Here is a 14,856-nt window from a genome sequence, read left to right on the forward strand (position 1 = left end):
CCCAGTAGATCAGCAGTTTCTGAAATACTCAGACCAGCCCTTCTGGCACCAACAACCATGCCACGTTCAAAGGCACTCAAATCACCTTTCTTCCCCATACTGATGCTCGGTTTGAACTGCAGGAGATTGTCTTGACCATGTCTACATGCCTAAATGCACTGAGTTGCCGCCATGTGATTGGCTGATTAGAAATTAAGTGTTAACGAGCAGTTGGACAGGTGTACCTAATAAAGTGGCCGGTGAGTGTATATACCACAATACACAAAATCAATAAGAATTTAATCTCCCAAAAATGCTAAATCAAAAGCCAAGAAATAATTAGTTTAATACACAAATGTGTTTAAAAATATATGACACAAGATGGATATAACTCCTACCCTAGCAAAATAATTATTTTAAAAAATACCTAACGTATAAAAAAACAAACACACACAACTACCTTTATGCAATTTTGCTGCAAACTGATAAAATGTAAAAAGGATACGAAAATTCTGTTTCAACTGAGATTGTATGTGCCAGGGATCCATAGTAATGGCTACTAGAATCCGTCCAGACATGAGGATGTATGGCAGGGAAATCACATGTCCAACTGCTCATTCACGGAACGACAGGCATCCTCCTCATTTTCTTTCAAGTAAAACATCTAAAGAATACACATGTAATCAAACAAATACTTACATCTTTCGCATTTTCAACTCTCAATTCCTTAATATCTGCTGTCACAGGTATAGCACAAACACATTTATTTTTTCTCCTATTTTTTTTCTTTTGACGTTTCTTTTCTTGCTTCAGTTCTTGTACTCTCTCCTCTTCCAAAAATTCCTCACACAGCTGTTCCAGACGGCTGATTCCTTGCACTTTCTCCACAGTCATCTACAAAATAAAGCTCAAAGTAACTTTGTGCAGAGTGGTAACAATGTCAATCTACATATGGACACATCACTGCGGTAATAATGGTAATGATAAATAATTTATTCTAGGAGAAACAAAGGGAGGGGGGGACCACAAAACAAGAAGGTTGTGTTCACACATTGAATGTCTCTTTTGCAGAGAATTTTCGCCCATTTTACACTTGTATCGTGTGGTGTTTTCTATGGAGATTGATCAGCAACACTGGCACTAGGCCAAGGCACGATTGCATATGCGTTTCCAGGGAAACGCATGTGATCTGTAACTAGCACCTGGGGTCCTGTATCGGCTAAATGCAAGGCACTGGGTGCTAGCTACCGATTGCATGCGTTTTCCTTGAAATGCAAACACCAAAGACCATACCCGGGCGCTGCAGCCTCTATGTGCCTGTGTGTCTCCTCTCCTCCACACTTTGTCAGGTGCATTAAGCAGTAAAGAAATGGAGGGGAATGATGTGAAGGAGAGGAAGAATACACATGGTAGACTGATACACAGGCACACACCGGCTGCAGCTACCTCACTGAAATTATTAATAATGCTGACAAAGGCCTTTTGAAAAATCAGCATAGCATAGGCTATTTTAACTTGTCACCAGCTAAAAATCACATTTCTACTGTATTTCAGTATATGGCGTTTTTGCATAGGGTTCATTACAATGAGCCACTGGCTCATTGTAACGAATCTTCAGAAACCATGCAGCCTTTGTTCAATATTGATTTATTGTTCAGTTTAATACGGATGCGGTGATACCAAATATGTACTTTTTTTTGGAGTTTTTATATACTTTATTTTAATTTTATGTGTAACTGGGGAGATTATGTGGGTTACTGTATTTAATTATTATTAATTTAAATTTTTTTTACATTTTTGGGCTTGAACACGCGTTCATCCAATTGCTTGTTCAAGCCCATACACTGCAATACAAGTTGTAAGCACTATTACGGCGCACGTCGTTAAGGGGTTAATTGTGTGGCCTGAAAAGGTTTTAATGAGCGGGCCAATTTTTTAACAAATTTCCGTATGTGGCGATTTAAGGGCCATAACTTATTTTATTTTGCATGCTACCTTGCTGTATTTATTTGGGACACAGAACTCATTATTCATTTTTTTTTGTTTTACTTGGGGTTAAAAGTGAAAAAGGTGTTTTTTGTAATTTTTAGTAAATATATGTTTGTATTATTCAAATTAACTAAAAATTAACATTATTGAATTCCAAATTTTGTTTTGGTCATGTTGATATTTAATATGTAAAGTTTTGGTCATTTTTTTCAAATTATATTGGGAAAGGAGATGTATTTATATGAATATTTATTAATATTTTTCTGTGTATTTTTTTTTTAACTTTATATGACCCCCATGAGATTATAGCAGACCCCGGGGGAGATTTTCACAGTTTTTTATTTAATTTTTACTTTTTTTTTTTACCACCTTTTACAGGTTTCCCCCTGTAACAAGGGCATCGTTTGCCTGACAACCTAGATAATGATAAGACACTGCTGGTTCTGGCTGCCAAGATGCAACTATGTGTATGGGAGAACAGAGCACGTCAGGTACTTGTGTAACTGATGTCCGTGTCAAGCACAAACACTAGCAATGCTTTACTATACATTACACACATCACCTTTTCTCTCCATATGCCAAGGCTCATCTGCATGTTAAAGAAAACAATGAATTACTCTTACCAGAAAATGTTGTTTCCTCGAGTCACAATGGCACCACAAGAGTTATATTTACATATTTATCCAGCATATATACATATCTTAATGTCCGTTTTTTTTTTTACGACACCCGTGAAACCAACACCACACAAAAAAGTAACACACGGGTGGGAATACCAGGTGGCATCGTGACTCGAGGAAACAACATTACCGGTAAGATTACAAGTGGCTGATTTGTGTTGTACTGGGTCTGATCATACCCAGCAGCTCTGATGAATCCCTTTCGACCCGGTGGTCCTAAAGCTGTATGAAAATGACCTGAGATGGGTCCAATGAGCCATTTTCATCTTCAGAAGTCCAGCTTATTCATAAGTGTCAGGCACTGCCACACCTCCTAATGTTTGCCTGACAACCTAGATAATGATAAGACACTGCTGGTTCTGGCTGCCAAGATGCAACTATGTGTATGGGAGAACAGAGCACGTCAGGTACTTGTGAAACCAACACCACACAAAAAAGTAACACACGGGTGGGAATACCAGGTGGCATCGTGACTCGAGGAAACAACATTACCGGTAAGAGTAATTCATTGTTTTCCCCTTCAACACGACGGCACCACCAGAGAGAATTACAGAGAAAAACGAACTGGGGGGGGGGGGGGAGAACAACCGAGGATAAGACCTTTCTTCCAAAAGAAAGAGAAGATGACCCCATCACATCCACCCTATAGTGTTTAAGGAAAGTGTGAGGGGTAGACCAGGTGGCAGCCTGGCAGATCTACTCCAGTGTTGCAACCCAAACTCAGCCTAGGATGTAGCTAAGGCTCTAAGAGAGTGCACACAGAAGCCACCCAAGACCGGAGCTTCTTAAACTTCATAAGCCATCTGAATAGTAAATTTAATCCATTTAGCAATGGCTGTAGAAGATGCCTTAACCCCCTTATTTTTTCCTGAAAAGAATACAAAAAGACTGTCCGATTTTCTCCACATAGAAGTAGCATCTAGATATTGAATAATACTTCTTCTAACATCCAGATAGTGAAACCCCTTTTCCTTCTGTGTTTTGGGATTAAAACAAAATGAGGGAAGGGTAATGTCCTGAGACTTATGAAAATCGTATACTACTTTAGGTAAAAAACTTGGGTCTGGTTTAAGGACAACTCTGTCACCTAAGATCCTACAATATGGAGGTCTGCATGACAAGGCTGCTATCTCCCCCACTCTCCTGGCTGAAATGATTGCTGTGAGAAAAACTGCTTTACAAGTGAGGAGTTTGATAGAAACACGATCTAAAGGTTCAAATGGAGGACCTGACAACACCTTCAGAACCAAATCCCAGGGTGGTACTTTATTTCTAATTGTGGGCCTAATTCTACCTCCCTAAATCTAGAGATCCAGGGATGTTTTGCTAACTGAATAAGGCCCCTAGAGCAGATACCTGAACTTTCAGAGTAGCTGGTCTAAGACCCTTCTCCAGACCTTTTTTGCAGGAAGTCTAAATTTGGCTGATATTAGGCTGAGACAACTGTTTTGGGTTCTTACATGAAAAGGAAAAGAAAGCCTTCCAAATTCTATAGTAGGTGCTGTATGTAACTGGTTTTCTACTTTTTTGTAGAGTAGAAATAATCCCAAAGGACAAACCTTGTTTCTGGAGAATCATCCTTTCAACAGCCATGCCGTCAGATGTAGGGCTTTTATCTCCGGATGAAGGACCGGAACCTGTGACAGCAAGTCTTTTGACTCGGGTAGGACCCAAGGATCTGTTACTGATCGTTCCCTTAGACTGGAAAACCATGCCCGCCGAGGACAAAAGGGGGCAATCAATATCACTCTGTCCTGCCTTATTTTGCCTTATCCTGCCTGATCATCCTGGGGAGTAGAATCATGGGAGGAAAGGCATATAGTAGACTGCTGCTCCATTCCTGAGAGAAGGCGTCCACTGCCAACGGAAGGTCTGCTGTACTTTGCAATTCTCGTTGGTGGCAAACAGATCTAATGCTTGGTATGCCCCAAAGCTTTGTGATCTTGTGGAAAACAGACTGGTTTAATTCCCATTCTTCCCGACTCAAGGGCCTTCGACTTAGAAAATCAGGGATGTGAAAGGTCTTTCTGCTAAGGTAAGAATTTGTGTGGTTATGATCACAAGCCCTGAATTTCTTGTATCGCCCTGCTTGTTGAGATATGTAATGGCTGTTGTCTGACATCAGCCACCCCATGTCCCTGTAAGAGGGAGAGCTTCTAGCTTTTAGGATCGCTAATAACTCCTTGGCATTTGAAGACAACCCTTTCTCCGAACTGTCCCAAGTTCCCTGAAAAACTTGTTCCTCTACGTGAGCCCTCCACCCCCGACGGCTGGCATCTGTGGTAACTAATCAGTCCTGACAAGGGTTCCAGGGAAGACCCACCCTCAGATTTTCTTTAGTCAACCACCAATCTAGGGAGCTTATTATCTCTAGGGGGAGAAGAACCTTTGTATCTCGTTTTTTTTTTTTTTTACCAGGAATAGGAATGAATAGAACCCCTGACCCTGTTCGGCTGGGGGAACCTGGCAAAGAACCTTCTTGTTTTCTCCCGGAGCAGGATTCGAGATTTTCAGTCGGGATGGTGGAGAAGTGAGAAGGTCCAATGATACACCTTCTTGTATTATCTGTAATGACCATTTGCATCCTGATATTTCTGCCCAGGCCTGAATGAAATGGTTTAGCCCCTGCCCCACCCCCCGCCAAGGGGAGTTTGGCGTCATAAGGAACTAGGTTCCTGACGCTTGGCATCTCTAGACTGGCTAAATAGGAACCCCCCGCACATCTGAAAGGGTCTGAAACTTTGATTTTTTTTTCTTTCCCTCTTCTTTGGGGTCTTGACCTACAAAAAGAATGAAAGAGTCTGTACAGGGAGAAAATATTTTACTTCATCCCCTGACTTCTCCAATAACTCTAACACCTGAACAAATAACTTCCCATTAAAGGGAATTCCAAGAAGTCTGTTTCTTGAGCCCACGTCACCTGGCCAGTTCTTTAGCCAGAGGGCTCTTCTGGCTGAGTAAGACAAGGCAGAGGAACAAGCCATGAGCCATAAAGCATCAATGAAGGTTTCTGTTAAAAATGCCCCTTTCTGAATCTCTTGGTACTTTATTCTGAATGTCCGATTCCAGTTGATTAAGCCAGAACAACATGGAGCGGGCCACACAAGCTGCTACTATATTGGGTTTAAAGGTTGATGTAGCCGAGTACCATGACCTTTTCAGAAAACTCTCCATCTTTTTATCCATAGAATCCTTAAGAGAACCCATATCCTCAAAGGGAAGTGATGATCTGAGAATAACCTTAATAAATAACAGGAATTTCACAGCACTGCTTGTGTAGTAGATGGTGCCAAACTAGGGTCCCAGCCCCGTTCATGCATAGATAATGGAAGATGGCACTCAATCAAATTTGAATAATTGCTTTTTTTTTTTTTTTTGTACAAATCCACTGAATAGCATGACGTTTCGGTCAAAATGACCTTCTTCAGATTCTGGGAATAATACAGACAGTAAGGCTATATTCACACTGCCGTTGCCCGTACCGTAGCGGGCAACGGCAGTGTACGGGGAGAGGAGGAGGAGGTGAGCGCAGCTCACCCACGCCCCTCTCCATAGGAATTAATGGCGCACGGCGCCATACTACGGAGAAAGATAGGTCAGGTACTATCTTTTTCCGGGTACGGAGCGGTACGGTGCCGCACCGTACCGCTCCCGTAGGGCGCCGTGCGCCCATTGACGTGTATGGAGGACGTATATCGGCCGTATATACGTCCTCCATAAGTCAGTGTGAATGTAGCCTTAGTGTACAAAGATTGTACCATGTAATCATCTAGTATCCTCCTGTCTACCATTACTAGATGATTAACCACTCTGCATTTATGTTTTCAGTTTCTGCCTATGTGATGCAAACAACTATTTTGCACAGTGCTAATCTCATAGGACATCAGATGTCTACAAAGAAGTCCTTTCTGCACATTTGAACAAGATTATTTTCCTATGTTTTTTGACACCCTTTCTATTTCCTGTATTTACATATCTGATCACATTGTACCATGTCTAATCTTTGTACACTGCGAATAACCTTGACTACAGATGCATCCACTTTAGGAGCAGTACCCCAAGCACAAGACACATCTGAATCATAAGGATATTTTCTTTTGACAGCCATCGGAATGTAAGATTTTTTTTATCTGGCGACTGCCATTCTTTTTGAATTAGGGATGTCATGGTCTCATGAAGAGGATAGGCCAGTTTGCGGTTTTTCTTTAACCCTTCAAACATAATATCCTGTATGGATCTAGGTTCTCTTTTTTCCTCAATATCCATAGTTGCTTTGATGCATCCTGCATGTTCTGTTTCCGATGCTGAAGAGCCTATGCCTTTCTCCTCAGATCCTGACCTCTCTGTAACATACACCGCGGAAGAGGTACCTAGCTGATCCTGCGTAAGAGGGAGCGGATTAGGGATCGACACCTCTTTAGCTCTTTGAACCTCTTCTCTGACTACATTCCTCAAGGACTCCAACCAGACGGAAGATTCTTCTGTTAAAATCTTTCCAATGCAACTATTACAAGTGGCTTTTTCATAATAAGTAGGAAGCTTATGATCACAGATCCTGCATGAGGAGTTTTACGGTTTGCCTTCTCAGGCCCTTCTCCCTTATGCAAACAACAGCACCCATTTATTTATTTATTTATTTAAAACATCTTTATTAAAGCCGAAAAGCATACATGTACACTTATTTTACAATATACTTAGTTACATATAATAAGATGCCTTCCAGCTTCATTTTGTGATATATACAGAATATGTTGTTCAGTGCAACCGTATTTAGATAACATTAATTTAAACTTAACTAACTAAACAAAACATACTGCCAGATCTAATCCCTATGTTTCTGAGTATCTGAGATTGGGGGTTATCTTGTGCCCCTTTACTCAAGTGTTGAAATCATGTTATATTGTTTTTGGTACATGGTGCATGGTATTCTGCCAACTCAGAGTGCACAGATGCTTTATAGTATATAGATGCAGTCCATAGTTCCCCATTTTTTTATAGAATAATTTAGGTGTACCTTCAGTGTAGGCTAATCTCTCTATGACAGTTATTATTTACTCTACTGGAAAGTTCAGCAAAGGATGGTATGCCTTTAGACTTCCAGAGTGAGGCTATGCGAGTGATCGCTGTAGTGGTTATGTGAAATGTTACTGTCCTCTCCTTAAGTAGCATTTCTTCTAGTCCAATCCCTAACAAAGTTAAAGATGGATCCAATTTGACAGTTTTTTAAAAAAAAATTCCACCTAACATTAATTCTATTTGGGTCCAAAACCCTCTAAGGGATGGGCATGACCAAAAAATATGCATTATCGTGCCTCTATCTTTACAGCATCGCCAACACTTTGGCGAAGTATTTGGATACATTTTGGATAGTCTATCTGGTGGGTAATACCATCTATATAAGACTTTCCTACGCGTTTCCAAATGCGTTGCGCATTTAGACAGTGTTTTTGTAATTTGTAAGCCTGCTTTCCAGTCATCCCTATCTATGGGTACTTGCAAGTCATTTTCCCATTTCTCAAGGCAGAACTTTATTGGATTTTCTCTCTTAGCTAGTATGGCTTTGTAGGCTAAACTTATCCCTTTTGATAATTTGGTCAGGTGCAAAAATGTTATACTGAATATTTTTGTATTTTCTGATGATATTTTCAGTACATTAGACAGGAAATGTCTCAATCTCAGGTATTTGTAAAAATCATGTCTAGGTACTGAATATTTTGAACATATTTCTGTGAATGCTAATAAATAATCTTTAACCCATATATCTCCGATATTGACAATGCCTAAGGCTGCCCAGTCAGAAATATCTAGATCTTCTACCATATGGCATAGCCAATTACAAGGTAAGTCTTATCTTCAAACACAGTAAAGGGTTTTCTTTAGAATATTGTCGCCATTTATTTATACCAGCTTGCATAGTTAGCAATTTCGGTGTAGTATTAGTAATGCCAAAATTGATAGCCCATAGCTGCACCGCCACTGGGCTTTTCCCGTTTATTTCATTTTCAATTTGTATCCAATGTTTGAGTTGCCCTTGTGACAACCATTGCCTAGCTTGTTCCAGTATGACTGCGTCATAGTATGTGTTTAAACATGGAAGGCCTAATCCTCCTTCTTCCTGTGGGCTATATAATATTTTTGCCGCTACTCTAGATCTTTTATTAAGCCACACATATTTATTTACAAGCCCTTGTAGTTTCTGTATAAATTTTTTGGTTATTGGCATAGGTACATTCCTAAAGATGTAAGTTATCCAAGAAATAAACACCTTAGTATACAATTTTAACTCCTGTTCTATTTGGGTTAATAGGGGGACATAGTTCATTTCAAATAGTTTTTTTGTAGGGAAAGTGAGGTTTATTCCTAGGTATGGAATGGATTGAGATGTCCACTGGAATGGGAAGTTTGATTTAATATGTTTCTCTGTAGTTTCTGGAAGAAACATACCCAAAATCAGAGATTTACTTGCATTTAATTTATAATATGAAATTTCACTAAATTTATCCAGCAAGGATGTGACTGCTTCTAACGATGAAATTGGATCAGTTAGTGCTATAATGACATCATCGGCAAACAGCCCGATTTTGTGGGTTATGGACCCAATTTTAACACCTGATATTTTATCGGACATCCTTATAGCTTCCGCTAAGGGTTCCATAATAAGTGTGAATATCAGGGGTGACAATGGACACCCTTGTCGGGTACCACTTGATATTAAGAAGGGTTTAGAAGAGTATCCTGCTAAAGATACATAGGCAGATGGTTCTGTATATAATGCCAAGATTCCCTTCAATGCTCTATCGGCAAATCCAAATTTACCTAGCACCTCCCTTAGGTAACCCCAATGGACCCTATAAAACGCCTTCTCTGCATCCAAAGAGAGAAGCAGAGAAGGCGTTCGATTAATTCCCACATAGTCCACCAGGTCGATGAATCGACGTGTGCCATCCGAGGATACTCTCCCCTTCACAAAACCCACCTGGTCTTGATGAATGAGCCCAGGCAAAAGAGGAGCAACCCTATTTGCAATAATCTTGGCGTATAGCTTTAAGTCCGTATTTAGGAGTGAAATAGGACGGAAATTAGAAGGTCTATCCGGAGTTTTCCCTGGTTTCGGCAAGGCACAAATTGAGGCCTCTAACATTTCTTTTGGAATATTACCTGTATTTTGAATAGAATTAAAAACATTTACAAGGTGCGGCGATAAAATATGTGAGAACTTTTTATAATAATTGTTAGTAAGGCCATCAGGGCCTGGAGCTTTATTGCTTTTTAATTCTTAATTGCCTTACTGACTTCAGATTCAGTTATCAAAGCTGATATGGAATCTGTCTGATCTTTTGATAGATTGGGTAGATTTACTGAATCTAAAAATGCTTTAATTTTAGATTGGGAGGGTTGAGAAGTTATGTCATTTATTAGATTATATAGCTTTGCATAATAATCTGCCATGGCTTCTGCCATTTGATGTGGATCAAATAATTTTTCGTTATTATTGTTGAATAAAAAAGGAATTCTGTTTTGTGCTTCTCTCTTTTTTAATTGAGCTGCTAATACCTTACTTGCTTTGTTTCCTGAACCGTAGTGAGTGGCTTTCATTTTCCTAAGTGCCTTCTCGTATTTGTGAGCATCTAATTCTTTTAGCTGCTGTTGCAGTTCATTTATCATATCAGCCCTGTAAGGGCAGAAAGAGGTTTTATTAAGAGCATGCAATAGCGTAAGTCCTGATAACATATGTAGTCTTTTTTCCTCGTTTAGTTTTATTGGCTGCTGCTATACTTTTAAAATGCCCTCTTACACACATTTTATGTACACACCACAGCGTATCTGGTGCTATATTGTCAGTATCATTTTCAGAAATTATTCGTTGTACTATTTTTTCATTATCTCCCTCAAATTGTGGTATATATAGCAAATAATTATTCAAGCGCCAATGAGAAGAGCGCGGCTTGTCGTATTTTTCTGCAATTTCTATGTGAATAGATGCGTGGTCCGACCAACTGATTACGTCTATTCTTGAGGCTTTTGTTCTATTGTATAGGGAATGATCCGTTAAGAACATGTCTATACGTGAATAAACTCTGTGTGGGTGGGAATAGAAGGTATAATCCCTTTCCAGGGGATGTTGTAATCTCCATATGTCCAAATAAACCTCTCCATGTGCTAGTTTAAAAAGGTCCGAGGCACTGCTGTTTTGAGGTCCTGAAGTAGTGTCAACTGATGGCCACATACTCATATTAAAGTCCCCCATTAACAAGACTGACCCCTGCTTACATGCATTTACTTTCTTGAATAGAACCTTAAAAAACCTAGCTTAATGCCTATTTGGGCTATATATCGACACTAATGTGTATGTTATAGAGTTAATATTACAAATTAAGATAATAAATCGACCCCGAGGATCAATTATTTTGTCTATAGTAGAGAAAGCCACCGACTTCTTAATGGCCAAGAGTACCCCTCTTTTTTTTCTGTGGCTGGAGCTACAAAAATGTGGGGATATTGTGGATGGTGTATTCTAAAAATATCTATCTCATTTACATGTGTTTCCTGGGCACTGAAAACATCTGCTCCTGCTTTAAGCACTTCTTTCCACATTTTCGATCGCTTGAACGGACTGTTAAGTCCCTTAACATTAATGGAAGTTACTTTCAGTACCATAATACCACATATCTTTAATGCTACACATGACCCCTATCATTAAATCATAAGGATATATCCTGATCTCTTGTTTGGGAATTAGTTGTCTGACAGTGAACTTAATAAACTGTGAACTTATAGTAAACAAAACCATAAAACAATAATGTACCAACTTTCTCGAAGAAACCCACAAAACTGCAGTATAGTTACCGGGGCCAGAGTCAGCGTACCTCGGCATGTTGCTCGGCCTTCTCCCTGCTTTAATTCAGGGGGACAGGGGGCGTGTCCTCGACCTATTTCCAGTTGGGACATATGGCCGAGAAATAGAGTTTAACCCCTTAACGCTCTGCGCCGTAGCTCTACGGCGCAGAGGTGTAAGGAGTGTATGAAGAGGGCTCACGGGCTGAGTCCTCTTCATACAAAGGTGGGGGTTTTTGCATATTGCACAAAACCCCCACCGCTAATAACCGCGGTCGGTGCTTGCACCGATCGCGGCTATTAACCCCTTCAACGCCGCCGGCAAAGTCGCCGGCGGCGTTTAAAAGACGGCGGCGCGCGGGCGCCGCCATCTTTTTTCCGATCGCCACGCCCCCGAACGTCATCGGGGGGGCGGCGATCGGTTGCCATGGTAGCCTCGTGTCTTCTTTTGACACGAGGCTATCTGGCAGCTGCAGATTCGTTACAATGAGCCAGTGGCTCATTGTAATGAATGTGCTGCAAAAATGCCATATATTGCAATACAGAAGTATTGCAGTATATGGTAGGAGCGATCTGACCATCTAGGGTTAATGTACCCTAGATGGTCTAAAAGATAGTGAAAAAAAAAATAAAAAAAAAAGTTTAAAAAATAAAAAAAATTAATAAAATATTAAAAGTTCAAATCACCCCCCTTTCCCTAGAACTGATATAAAACATAATAAACAGTAAAAATCACAAACATATTAGGTATCGCCGCGTCCCAAAATGCCCGATCTATCAAAATATTAAAACGGTTACAGGCGGCGGTGACCTCCGAGGCGGGAAATGGCGCCCAAATGTCCGAAATGCGACTTTTACACCTTTTTACATAACATAAAAAATGAAATAAAAAATGATCAAAATGTCGCACAGACCTCAAAATGGTAGCAATGAAAACGCCGCCTCATTTCGCAAAAAATGACCCCTCACACATCTCTGTGCGCCAAAGTATGAAAAAGTTATTAGCGTCAGAAGATGGCAAAAAATTTTTTTTCTTTTTTGTACACATTCGTTTAATTTTTGAAAATGTATTAAAACACAATAAAACCTATATAAATTTGGTATCACCGCGATCGCACCGAACCAAAGAATAAAGTAGGCGTGTTATTTGGAGCGAAGAGTGAAAGTCGTAAAAACTGAGCCCACAAGAACGTGACGCACGTGCGTTTTTTTTTCAATTTTTTCACATTTGGAATTTTTTTTCAGCTTCGCAGTACACGGCATGTTAAAATAAATAACATTACGGGAAAGTAAAATTTGTTACGCACAAAATAAGCCCTCACACAGGTCTGTACACGGAAAAATGAAAAAGTTATGGATTTTTGAAGTTGGAGAGCGAGAAAAGAGCCGGAAAACCCTCCGTCCTTAAGGGGTTAATATTAATATTTTAAAGAAATCTATGCATAGGGCCAACGAACCCTGAGCTCCCCCTGGTAGTATCTTCTGCTCTGCACACCTCTATGGACACCGGAGCAAATACCGGAAGTGACGATATTCACGACACTTCCGGCGCATGCACCTGACCTACCTCGTCCACCGGCAGTCGCCCCTGGATACCCACGCAACCGAACGCCAGATGGACGGGAGGAAGACTTACCGCTGCCAATGAGCCCCGATCCCCACACCGGAGGACTGCACTGCAAGCGTCCCACACTCCGTGAGGAGACCGGGTTAGTGGAACACTGCAGGGGCACCTTCATCACGGCGTGCCCAGGTCTCCTTCCAAGGACAGAAAACCAACTGAGGTGGAATAGGAAGAGTCTCTTTTTATGCTCAGGTTTCCTGTCCTTGGAGGGCGGATCCCAGTCATGATGAAGGGGAAAATATGATTTTAGAATGATTAATGTATGAATTAACTAGATAAAGGATGGGATGTAATACTTGTGAGCTGCTCTAACAGGTAGTGGTGACAAAATTAGTTACAAAGACCTGATGGAAGGTGTCCTTTAAGTTTGCTAGTGAAATATGCTGAAAAACACTCCCAACACCATGATGTTATCACTTCCAAACTTCACTGTTGCTATGGTGTTTTTGGGGCGATATACAGTACATCTGGCCTCAGAATATGGTGTGCACTATGGCATGCAGAGAGTTAAATTTTGGTCTCAACTGATCAATCAACTTTCATTGCTGAACAAAAATCATGTTCAAGCTTTTATATCTAAAACAATATTATCTACACTTTATGTGGCTAACCGTAGGTTGTCCTACGCTTTTGAAATTTCCTTTTCTGGCATTTTTGGGGAGCAGTTGGTCATGGTCTTTTTCTGGTGAAAAGATGTTCTTTCCACTTCTGGATGATGAACCAACAATAAGGTTGCCAAGGTCTTGACACAGCTAACTCCAAGACACCTTTTCACAGGTAAAATCAGTAAATATCTTTCACTGAAAGAAAGATCAAGTGAAAGATTGCTTAAATAGTTTTTTTTCCCCCAGTGTTATTACTCATTATTCAAAAAACCATATTTTATTCCCTATTTATTTCCCTATACATAGCAGCATAGAAGGTGTTCTGCAGCAAACACCCACTGCTAACACCTGTAAAAGAAACACTTTAAAATGGTTCTATATAGGCAGTTTGTGCTATTAAAAAGCCCAATGTGGAAAACAAAAAAGATAAGATTGAGAAGGGGGCACATAAATATCAATGGATGCCTGAATGTAACAATGTTTTACATAAAGCTATAAAATGCAAGGTTATGGCATGAAAGGGTTTTTCCAGGCTCTAAATATTGTTGGGGGACCAAACATCAAGCGTTTTCCTCAGATATTATAGGCTAACAACTCTCTCTCTATGAGCATTTGCAGGATAAATATTTGGGCAGTCAAGGCTTCTCAAGTCAAGCAATTCGAGCTCATCACAACTGGTCAGAAGCCAAGACCCGAAAGACACAAAATAAAGTAAAATGTTGTGTTCAAGTCTCAAACACTCAATGATCAGCAAGTTTGTGTTTATGGTCCTGTTAACCATGTTTTGCTTTACACTTGTTTGCAAAATAATTTATTAACTCACCTCAAAGCTTTTGCGTAATGCATCAACTCCAAGGTAGAATAGCATCTGCCATGTTTGCTCTTCAGCTCGAAGTTTTTGCCAAATTCGGTGGAGCCTCTCATACAAATGGATTCCAAGGCACGTTAACACTTCTTCCTGTGCTATATCAATAGTCTTTGCGTGTCTTTCCCTACGTCTACAAAGAGAAGCGGGGATTAGCACATTGTCACAAGCTTTTAAATCACAAAAATGTATAGCCCTATCAAGTAAGGTATGCAATATACTTTATAGGTAAATTAGATTGGTTTAAAGCGGCAAATCATGCTGCCGAAACAAAATTGT

General features: G+C 40.2%; 1 protein-coding gene across 4 annotated transcripts in view; it reads right to left on the reverse strand.

Moving 5' to 3' along the window:
* Positions 1-14,856, reverse strand: part of GGNBP2 (gametogenetin binding protein 2) — a 91,549-nt gene that overhangs the window by 40,973 nt on the left and 35,720 nt on the right. For all 4 annotated transcript variants that reach the window (XM_072137249.1, XM_072137250.1, XM_072137248.1 and 1 more), the window contains exons 7-8: positions 14,536-14,710; positions 679-873 (exon numbers count right to left, since the gene is read on the reverse strand). In XM_072137249.1, the coding sequence (XP_071993350.1) occupies positions 679-873; positions 14,536-14,710 (370 nt within the window). The remainder of the gene's footprint in view (positions 1-678; positions 874-14,535; positions 14,711-14,856) is intronic.

Source organism: Engystomops pustulosus, chromosome 2, assembly GCF_040894005.1.
Source record: "Engystomops pustulosus chromosome 2, aEngPut4.maternal, whole genome shotgun sequence".
Taxonomy (NCBI): domain Eukaryota; kingdom Metazoa; phylum Chordata; class Amphibia; order Anura; family Leptodactylidae; genus Engystomops; species Engystomops pustulosus.